This window comes from Diaporthe amygdali (genome assembly GCF_026229845.1).
Source record: "Diaporthe amygdali strain CAA958 chromosome Unknown NODE_40_length_369474_cov_65_526704, whole genome shotgun sequence".
Classification (NCBI taxonomy): domain Eukaryota; kingdom Fungi; phylum Ascomycota; class Sordariomycetes; order Diaporthales; family Diaporthaceae; genus Diaporthe; species Diaporthe amygdali.
Window position 1 is genome coordinate 42,760 of NW_026517060.1, and position 11,022 is coordinate 53,781.

Below are 11,022 nucleotides of genomic sequence, written 5' to 3' on the forward strand. Positions count from 1 at the left end.
CCTGGGAGGGCTGAAGCTTGTCGTTGACGAACGCTATTGAAGATCCCTGAAGATTAAGCATTCTAGTGGCCGAGGTAAGGATCAGGGGTCCACCCGTAATGAGATATCATCCCACGCTCGAGACTGGTGCCTTTATGATAAGTCACATCTTGATGGACTTTTACATCCCCACGGCCCGGATTTATGGAGACATGGAATCCAATCACAACCAAGGAAAGCAGTTGAGAAGGATTTGATGTTATCAAATTTGAAAGCATTGACAAAGCAACGTTGAACCTGGTCTGACTTATCCTTAGCCGTTGAGAGACCCGGGTTCGTAGTGGAGTTGATGGCGCCGGATAGAGGGAACTTTAGCGGGGGCTTGAATCCTTCCACCATGGCCGTGCTTTTCCCGCTGGATTAGCCCATAAAAGCTTCAAAATTAAGGGTATTACTCTGCGGAAAGAGTTCCGAACGGGCTGCGATCCTGGGAGGGGGTGACGACTTTGGCTCCTCCACGACGGCCATGAATGCTGGGAGAGGATAGCGACTTTATTCCTCCTCGCGGCCTCGGTAGCCATGAATGTTCTAGATTTTGATCTCGACACAATCTCGCCTACCGCAGGCTCCGCTTTCAAAATCCCATTTGCCCTGGCAATCGAGCATGCCTGGGTTGCCACACTCATATCTCAGACAGAACAAGAGCGAGTCTAGCCACTCGAAGGGGAGCGCGTAATTGACTCCGTTTTGAGTGACATCGCTCGCATTACCCCTGTTAATCTGATGCCGCGGTTCAACGCCTTCTGCATGTATCGTGCTTTTAAGGGACATTTGACCAAAAATGTTAAGGTATCCTAAAGGAAGCCATTTGTGACCGGACACCATAGTGTTCTGTGTTCGACAAACATCTATTTTGCCCCGGCAGACAGACTGTGGTTGCGACAATGAAGCTTTCCGCCTTCCCGGTTTCGCTCCTCGCTACCGCGGCTTCGGCGTTGCGGACTGTTCAATACGGAGCTTTGTATGTCCCCGTCGGCTTTTTCCGTGCTGCGAAAAGCAAGTTTGCAGGTACTGACTGAAGCCTCAGCCTTCCAACCGCGACTTATTCGGTTGCGAATCAGCTTGGATTTTTCACAGCCAATGGCCTCAACGTTGTCTTCAATCAAGTCGCCAGCAGCACGGATGCCTTCAACTCAATCTTGAACGGGCAGTATGACATTCTCACTGCCACTGTCGACAATGCTCTGAACTATCGGTTCAACCAAAACCAGAACGTCACAGTTCTAGGGCAACTTGACCAGGGCCCGGACTTGGTGATCGCTTCTGTTCCGTCCATCACCGATATATCTCAGTTGAAAGGCAAACCCATCATTGTTGACTCACCCTTGAGTGGATACTCTTACCTGCTACAATATGTCCTCTCAAAGGCTGGCTTGACACTCGCCAATGGGGACTTCTCTTTCATGGTCAGTCGAAATAAGCGCACAGCTGTAACGCTTGCTGACATCATGCTCCACCCAGACCGTCGGTGGTACCAGCACCCGCTATGCTGACCTCCTTAATGGCACCCTGCCCAATGGCACTGCGGTGTATGCGACCATCTTGAACTACCCTTTCACGGTCGAGAGCCAGTCCCTGCCGACCGGAGAAGCACCAAACGTTCTGGCACGCGTCGCCGATTACGTCGCCCCCATCACCTCTTCCGCATTCACAGTCCGGGAGTCATCTCTATCCAACAAAACCGAGTCTGCCCTCCTCGCCCGCTTTTTAGCATCCATGTATGCCGCCAACAGATACCTGCTCAACCCTGCCAACGCAAACTGCTCAGTGAGAGCCATCGCCAAACAGCTGGGTGTGAGCACAGACGTTGCCTGGCAGGAGTACACGTCCGTGACTGACCCAGTCTCGGGCGAGATCTCGCCTGGTGGTGATTTCACATTCAACATGGAGGGGCTTCTAAATGATGTGATGGTTAGATCGAGTTTTGGGGGCTTCAGCAGCATTTCGGACGACTTCAACTTTACAGAGGCCCTACAGCCTGGGACAGGAAAGCTGATCGATTACTCAGTACGGAATGCTGCGGTTGATTTGTGGTGGAGGGACAGAGTGGCTCTTACTCGTAGGTGTTCAGCATAGACCCTGGAGCAAAGAGTTGTCTCGATAATACAGTCGATGGTACACAATAATGTAGATAGCAGTGCGACTTATTCGTAGTAATGAAAGATAAATGTCTAATTATATCGATTCACTTTTGCCAGAGTGACCCAAAGCTCGTAGATGAATGTGAAGCTCATGCCATGATTTCGGCCAGTCTCGGTCACGCAACATGCTAATGCGTACGAACTGCAACACCAACCAGGAAGCTGCAACTCATATTTCAAATATTCACACTGCTCTACTATGCTACAGGAAAGCAGTCTCAGACCAGGAGCCATCTCCATTATCGATTTGATGAAAGCTTTCCTGGCTTCTCCGATGAGCGTAGTCTTTCAGCATCAGGCTTTGAGACCCGTGGATCAGATCGGTCCTTGTATAAGAGATTATTTGCCTTGTTCAGATGAATGAGTGAGTGAGAACGCGGTCTCGCCTTATGTCACTCAAGAATACTAGCATACAAACCCTGTTGTATCACTCTCCTCTACATTTCAGTAGACTGTATACTACTCTCAAGTCACAGTAAGCTATCATTCACCACTGCATCGACATGTTGAGTTATCATGACTGTCGAACAATTCACTACCCGCGCTCTGCTTTTCGTATCGCCTCTACTATTTAAAGTCCCCTGGGCTTCAATAGAAATTCGTAGGATAGGATAAGCTTTTGCAAGCCAGACTTTTCTACCAAACCTACAACACCTCGAAGCCAACATCACATTTCAAGAAAACGACATCTGAACAGGCGAAAAGCACCAAGAGCCATCTTGTGTGCCACTTTCGAAATCTCAACTCGTGACCATGTGTTTCTTGATGTAAGAGAAACCACTGATGCCTTTTCTTACACTTTCTCTTATTTTCCTATTGTATTCAAAGCTGGGTACGTTCTAGTGGTTATGTTAACCAAGAATTTTCTACATGTAACAGTTACGAGGCACATGAAATGTGCAAACACCCGGTCCGCACCAGATCGTCTAACGAGTGGTATGAACACAGGAAAATAGAGCCATGTAGGGACGCCAGGCTCGCTATGAAGCACTCCCGTCGAAACCCAGAAGAGAGCTACTGTGATGCAGAAGATTGCCGCTGGCGGGCAGAGGTCAACCATGGCCTAGACCTTTTCTGTGCCACCTGTGACAACGCGTACGGAGTCAATGGTGATAGACTCGACTCCGCCACCAATCTGTACTCGGCTTTCAAAACTAAACGGAGTGACTGGGAGTACTATGGAAAATTGTCGGACGCGGAGACTGACACAATTAGAAGGGATGCAGAAGCACAGCTACGTCGATATCACGAGGTGACAGATCAAGGACCCTACAATAACTCGTACGCAACTCTCTGCAACCTTTTGGAGGAGTACACTTTGACGTGGAACAATTATCTCGATGCTAAATTGAAGGAGGAGCAACGAAAACAGCTAGAGAGGGAAGATGCAGAGATTTGGAGAGAGGCGCGCCTGAGCAACCGGTTGTCTGACGCTATGGAGACTGTTATTTACCCTGCTGGTCGCAACGATTATTCATCACATCCTGCTCGTCAACGTTCACCTCCTCGGCGACGGCGTAACGGGCCTTCGTCTAGGTCTGATGATCGTAATTGCGTGACCATGTGATGAGATGGTCTACGATTGCCGAGGCAGGTAACTGCCCACGGGAGAGGGAGAGAGAGGATCACACTGCGATGATTCACAATGCGATGAATTAGAATAGAATCGAAGTCAGCTTAACGAGATCTGTCGTTCAGTATTCTGTTGATTTGAAAGTCCGAGGGCAGCGTTCGCTATGATCTTTTCGAGAAACAGAGAATATCCAATTGGTTTAACTTGTTCAATTCTCTATCGGGCTGCTGACATGAAATCCTGTGCTCTTGTTGTGCTGTCGGGTGTCTGAATACCCATCTGGCTGGGACCTGATCCAAGAAGGCCGCAGTCAAGACCACAAAAGCCTCTGTAATAAGCTGACATCTCTGCCTTCAGTATCATCGCATCAGTTGGTCAATCCTCCCCTCGCCTAAAATCGTGCCATCGCTATCTACTCCATCACGCCTCTACTCCAGGATCATAAGCTGAGGCTTGCCGCAGAATGGCGGAAATGACACATATTGTGTCCGGCTATGGCGCGAAGAAGATCAGTTGGAAATTATGGGAGAGATCTTGGCCATTTGACACAGCTTTCTATATGATTACGGTGTTCGGCTCGGGCGAAGCGGAACTGGGGCCCTGAGGAGTGTTGCCTGGAGCAAGACAGCACAACCATCTCAGTGGTGGGTACGCTCGGTACAAGTCTAATTCATGGCATATAAACTCACGTTCTCAAGTCGTCGATTCAGAAGGCAAGGTGGTAGATCTTCTTCAGCGATCTCAGGGACCAATTGGGGCCTGGTGGTACTGGTGCTATATCACCGCAGTCAAACGGGTAAAGACCTAGTTTCCTTCCACAACGACAATGACCACCCCCTAAACGTATCAACACCAGCTCTTACAGCCTCTTTCTTTCATAAACCAATTCTGAAATCTTGTTAAAGAGAATCCCAAACACTCCCAAATGCGGACATGCCCAGTTAGACAACGCCCCTGTGAGTTGCGTTTGGAAGTCGCTCGAGCGATCCGTCGAAAGGCATGAAGTCCTCCTGCTCGCCCAGAGCGACCCAGCTTGAGCCGACGGGTCGATTTGGTGGGGTGAACCGCTTGGGCGCGTAATGTGGCACATGCAACTTACGTGATGAGTAGGCATGAGGTGTTTGCTCCTTGCGACCAGTCACTGTCTGCAGGAAGCGCGGGATGTATGGAGCACCCGCAACGACGAATCCCATCATAAATTCAATAGCACTACATCGGAATTAGTTGATGAGAATCATTCTAGTAAAACGGGTGCCGGCAAGAGCTCATTTGAGGGGAAAGAAAAGTTATGCAGACTTACGTCCAATTTCCCACCCCCATGAAGACCCAAGTGGAATCCTCAGTGAAGAAGAGCTCTACACCATAGTAGAGACGGACGCATGATGCGGCAATAGCACTAGGTCCCTCACGGAATCAGTCGCGTGTATCATTGACTCGATTGGGCTCTATTGAGTGATCAAGAGACTCACAAAAGTCCAACTCCGAACACCGACGCGGCCATAAGCTTCTTTTTCAGGGGCATGTTCAACTTCGCAATGCCAAACAAAGGGGTGATAAGGATCGAAACATCCGAGGCAACATTGAGGGCGGCGGCAGCAGTCATACATGCTGTGGCAGAAATGCAATGGCCTTCGATATTAGGATGGTAGATCTTCTCTCGAGGGGTACATGCGAAAATGAAAGCCAAGCCCAAAGCTGTATAGACGAGGAAGTTGGCAATAATCAAAACCACAATGACGAAATGGGATGGACTCCCACGGTCGTGAGAAAAGAAAATGAATTTTATCTGGTGAAGCAGAACAAATTTGATCGGAAACATAGTCGTGCAGTACAATATCTCAGCAATATTTTCGTACTGCAACAGTTCATCAAAGTATTTCAGCAACGCATTAAATGCCTGCGCTGGTAGATGGTGTTGGACTCACATAAAGTGTGCTGTAAAGCTCCGCCACGGAGACATCCCACTGTTGATTTAAATCATTAGCTTACAGATTCTCGAAACCCGTGCTTTCAGCCTATAGTTCCCAGATAGCTTCACTCAATATCACCTGTAGCATGTGCAGCCGTGAAGTACAGTCCCTACCGCATATTCTTGAGATATAGATGCTGAATCTCTGCAAATTTGGAGTGCTGGCAAGCCCCAGAAGCTCATTTTGATCAAATTCATGATATTTGACTCACAAGATGCTTTCCATCACCGTATGTGGACACAATAACTAGCATCGATAGAAGGGCCGTGAAGGATGCCTGGGCTTGGTCAGCATGTGTACATCGTTTCTACAATGTAATGTCCAGGAAGCTCACCGTTGCAAAGATGAGGACCCCTTTTGGAAGTTAGCTCCATATAAAGATGCAGAAAGTGAAATGAGACATAGCTGACAGTCTTCAAAATTGAACGATTTGAGCAAATATCTCATGTAGATACGGATAGAGACGAACACGAGCACGACCGCTAGAGCTGCCGAGCATAAGCCAATCCGAGTCGTCATTAGCGACGTGGGATTAATGAGGTTTGAAGTCTTCCCCTCAGGCGCCTCCATCGCTGGTGTTGTGTATATGTCCATGGTGGTTATCTTTGATAGTCTGGACACGGTTATCGATCCAGACTTGTGTTCACAGAAAGTCCAAGAGATGCAAAGATCAAAGCGCGAAGATGATGATCTTACGCGAAATTCAGATACAATGAATCTGGATTGATCGGACAGTAAGCATTCGGATCAGATCAAGCAATTAAAGCCGGGAGAGATATCCAGTCCGTAGTGAGTCCGTAGTGCTGACCAAGCTGATCAGGTTTTGGCTGATCCAGTATTCACACCAAAACCAAACATCGGATGATATCCAATCGCTGCATTCCGATATTTTTGGAATTCGGCACTGCCTCAAAGCATCTCTATACAAAATTGCATCTGTTGGCTCGCACAATACATTAAGATGCTCAAAATTGTTTCGCGCATAGGCATTCAAGGGTACCATTGCGACGTTGAGGTCTCAACATGACCCATGCCAGAAAATCGTTGCCACCTGCAAATGTGACTGGCCCCAAAATGGATTTTAAAAGAATGTGCTGATAGAACTTTGTGCGGTGCTCGGTATCAATGACACAGTTTTCCTGACTTTTGGTGGCAGAATCAAGCAGCAGTGATTTCATCGCAACAACATTGTGCTACCTAAACTGGCCGATTGTCCCACAGACGCGCGTAAAAAGGAATGCAAACTTCGCGAGCCGTAAAGAAGGACTGAGAAATTTGTGACTTGTTACCAGTCAAATTGCTGGTAACAGGAGGAGAGTTTTAGTATCTTTGCAATGCCGAATTGTCCAGGACCCAAATAGCCATGCCAGCAACCCACCCCGGGAGGATTCTCATTGCGTAATTTATGCTGGTCCCTTTTGCTGGAATGGCGGACTGAACAGGCCTGAGAGAAAACAATGGCTGCTTGCGTTGGGTCGTTACGTAGGTATGGCAAATCGGAAAAGTTACATTGATTGATGTTTCTAACTAGGTACCAACGACTGTTTGATGTGAGACATCACATGGCAGCAGGGGCCATCGAACACTGAATGATTGAGAGTAACACAGAGCAAAGACATCCTGAGAAATTTGATAGAAATGAATGTTCCCAAATAGGTTGTCTGTGAACAACGACCAGTAATGTCAGAAATGATAAAATTGAAAAAGAAGAAAAAGAAAAAGGATAACACAGCTTCAGCTTGCAAACAACAGTAGTTCTTTCACATTTATCTGAGACTTCATGTATTCGCCTGATACTCATGCCGGCCTCTTATTTTGCCATCGATATATGGAAACTATTATTTTGGCAACAGGTTAGAGATCCCATTTCTTCAACCATGATGCCAAGGTCTTCTTTTGCAAGGGCCCCAAGTTCTGGCCTGTGATGGCTTCAGTCTTAGCCGTTTCGAAGTCCGCAGACTCTATACCGCCTCCCAAAAGCACGTAAAAGTCCACAAGTCGTACTGCTGGCAACTCTGAGATGCTCGTACCACCCGACTCAGATGCCTTACGAAGTTCGCCGACCCATTCTGGAAGAGAGATAACTCTTGAAATTGCTTGTCGCACCTTCTCGGGAAGTGTATCAAGCAGCAGTGTCCAAGGCTGTGCTTTGGATACAACGTTGTAGAACTGAGGCACCTGCACATCCTTGGCAGGCTGGAGGATGATGCGCTCGGAAATTGTCGCAAGTGTGTCAACCGGGACCCAGTCAACAGGCATAACAGGGCTCGGGAAAGATCCCAGTGTCTTCGAGGAGCGGATGATGGCCGAGACCCATGGCTGATCAGCCCAGACACCTTCGCCGTGGCTGAGACCACCAACCTGACCAACACGAACGACAGATACGGGCACTCCGCATTGGCGAGAAGCTGTGGCCAGAACTTTCTCTGCTGCCAGCTTTGATTGTCCGTAGCCGGTGTTCATCGCCGCCAAAGGGTCGTCGACTGGTGCTTCTGGGACCGCTGAACCAGTACCCAGGCCTGCTACCGAAGAGGTTGAGCTGACGAAAACTATGTGTAGTCTTTTCAGGCTTGAAAGAGACATGTCCACCAGGTCCCGAGTTGTACGGAGGAATGGATCGAATGAATGAAGAGCAAGTCCAAAGTCCAATCGCCATGCATTGTAAAGCACGACGTCTACCTCGTTAAGAATCTTTTGATACTGCTCTACGGCCAACCCAAGATGTGGAGCACCCAGATCCACCTGCATGAAAGTGAACTTCTCGAGAGGCACAGCGATATTCTCGTCGAGCTTGCTGAGTGTCCTTTCTCGACTGGCTGAGATATCACTGCCGCGGTTGAGGCAGTAGATGTGAGAAATAGCAGAGTTCTTCAGCAGCTTGGCGACGATGTGAGAGCCAACGTAGCCCGTCGAGCCGATGATAGCGACATTTTGACCTGAATCATTCCGGGAGCCTGCCTTGGGCTGACTTGTTGATTTCGTAGGCAAATCCTTGACGTAGCGGGCCACTGCCTCATCCAAAGCTCTCGCACGATTTGACGGTGAGTCTTCTGCAGGCAATACCCCATCATTCAAGAATGCACCCAAAACCTTGGAAAGATTGGCTAGTGTGGAGTGCTGAAATATAAGTCGTGGAGCCATCCACGCCACAGAAGTTGACTTCAGCGCTTCGAGGTTGTGCTTGAGAGTGGCTGTGATCTCTAACGTTCGAATGGAGTCTAATCCATGAGCAAAGAAGTCCTCGTCTTCTGCGATCGTAGAAGCTGGTGGAAAGGAGACGGCCAGGATCTGCCGGAGGAAATCAATAACATCCGCACCCTCGTATATTTTCTTCTGCTTGGCTTTGAGGTCGATTGAGACGAAACGCTGGGCTTTAGCTGGGCCCGTATATAGACGATCGATGTCGTCTTGGTAATCGTCCTGTGTCAATTTGCGAACAATGGTCCCCTTGCCAGTTCTAGTGAATGGTTTCTCGGATGTGGCACAGATGACCATGCCGCGAGCAACACGCCCAGGACCAGCAACGTGGCTGTTTGCCTCTTCGACCCGTGGCCAGAGCTTTTCCAGGAGTTGAGCGCGCCCGGGTTCGTCCAGGGCATCTCTGGGCTCGACGATCAACGCAGGCTGGGTCCGGCCATTGCCAGTAAGGAGGACACCCTTCAGAGATGCGTCTGCCTGAACATGTTGTTCCAGGGGAATTGGATTCACCTTCTCGCCATTGGTTAGAACTAGAATATCATCCCTCCGCCCATAGTACTTGTAGAGATTCGGTTTCGTCGGGTGCTTGGTGAAGAGATCCTTAGTGTAGTACGGATTCTCGCCGGGCAAGTTGTGGAACACAGGAGCTGCATCTCGGTCTGATTCCTCGGCAAAAATTATCAACTCAAAAGTACCAGTTTGCTCATCGTACGGCCGCATCTCGTGTTTGAGGGTTGGAGCGAACTCATCTGAGAAGCATCAGAAAAGTTGTCCCAGAATATCAATTTGCATTGTAGCGCGGGCACCCACGGTATTGCCAGTCCTCAGGACCTTTAGCAAGCTCTGGCAGAGGGAATGTCTCGGTCGAGCCAATGAAAATACGAAGCCTTACGATGCTAGAAATAGGATCTCCGACTGGGCCTGGCAAGGGAGCGCCGGCGCAGCCGACAAACTCTAGACGCTTAAGCAAATATATGCCTTTCGGGTCATGCGAGAGTTGCTCCAAAATGGCCGGGACGACAATGATAGCACGCAAATCCTGCTGTCGGGCTACCTCTTTCAGCAGCTCAGCATCTGGAGCCCTTTGAGGGGGTCCCAAGACAAGCGTCAGGTTGTTTAAAATGGCATGATCTAATATTTATCAGTCTGGCTGCAATTTGTTTTTCGCATTGTGAACGTACCCATGAAGAAAATGAAGCCGCCAAGCTGAGCGCTGTGTCAGTTCAATGTTACGAAATCACTGTCCCGTGCTTTGCGGACTTACATGGAAAAAGGGCAAGATGAGATACAAGCGCCGTTTGTCACCGTCAAGCGTGAAGACGGTCGTGTCTTGCTTCTCACGGCCGGGCGGAGATGGGACATTATGGTCATTGTCATGAGCAGCGATGGAGCCATGAGTGATTGTGATTGGTTTGGGCAAGCCTGGATGGGAGTACTGATTCAGCCCTATTCATTTCACCCCAAGCTGATTCCGTTTTTGTCCTACCAGTTGATCCCGAAGAGTGGAGGATAATGATCGGATCGTTCCTGGCTTCTTCGAAGGTTTTCTCATATGGATACGGCGTCGTGTTCATGGTGCCGTCGAGCATTTCCTCGAGGGAAGGGACAGCCTCAAACTTGGCGGAGGGTGCCAGAGCCTGGAGTGGTTTCATTAAGGGCTCAATCTCTGCGGCATATAGCACCTTGCTGCTACCTGTAGTATTAATCAGGTGCAGATTTATAGCTGGAGGATTGCGCGGTGAAGGGACCAAGAGCTGTCCATAGATTAGTATGAGCAGTCTCATTTTTGACCTGTGGGGTAAGATACCTTGTAGCCGACTTTGATGGCGGCCAGAAGGGTGGTAATGCCTTTGAGATCTGACAGCCCCACGTAAGTGATGGTCTCAAACGTCTCACTCTTGCCGAACTTCTCCTCAAGCCACCTAGCCATGAAGTTAACACAATGGGCGAGCTCGGCGATGGTTACATCGCGATAGCCGTCCTGTACATTAGATGTTTTTGGAATGGCAGCGTAGATTCTTTCCGGGACTGTGGCTGCAAGTTCATCTACGACCTGTGGTACAAGCCTCCGTCCGTAAGCTATACCGCTCTTTGGAGCCAT

The 11,022-nt window shown here is 49.0% G+C and overlaps 3 protein-coding genes across 3 annotated transcripts; 1 reads left to right on the forward strand and 2 right to left on the reverse strand.

Annotated features, from left to right (window-relative positions):
- Window positions 1–923: 923 nt before the first annotated feature.
- Window positions 924–3,747, forward strand: J7T55_007168 (uncharacterized protein; the record flags this gene model as incomplete). Its single annotated transcript, XM_053133870.1, has 5 exons — window positions 924–1,000; window positions 1,067–1,445; window positions 1,501–2,098; window positions 2,878–2,947; window positions 3,060–3,747. The coding sequence occupies 5 exons, from the start codon at window positions 924–926 to the stop codon at window positions 3,745–3,747; spliced, it is 1,812 nt and encodes a 603-aa protein (XP_052988213.1).
- Window positions 3,748–4,694: 947 nt separating this feature from the next.
- J7T55_007169 (uncharacterized protein) lies at window positions 4,695–6,317 on the reverse strand (the record flags this gene model as incomplete). Its single annotated transcript, XM_053133871.1, has 7 exons — window positions 4,695–4,962; window positions 5,054–5,149; window positions 5,223–5,608; window positions 5,679–5,717; window positions 5,935–6,000; window positions 6,058–6,077; window positions 6,134–6,317. 7 exons carry the CDS (start codon window positions 6,315–6,317, stop codon window positions 4,695–4,697), a joined length of 1,059 nt encoding a protein of 352 aa, XP_052988214.1.
- Window positions 6,318–7,577: 1,260 nt separating this feature from the next.
- On the reverse strand, window positions 7,578–11,022 carry J7T55_007170 (polyketide synthase; the record flags this gene model as incomplete). The annotated part of the gene is made up of 6 exons (XM_053133872.1): window positions 7,578–9,670; window positions 9,732–9,995; window positions 10,103–10,127; window positions 10,186–10,343; window positions 10,408–10,675; window positions 10,729–11,022. The coding sequence occupies 6 exons, from the start codon at window positions 11,020–11,022 to the stop codon at window positions 7,578–7,580; spliced, it is 3,102 nt and encodes a 1,033-aa protein (XP_052988215.1).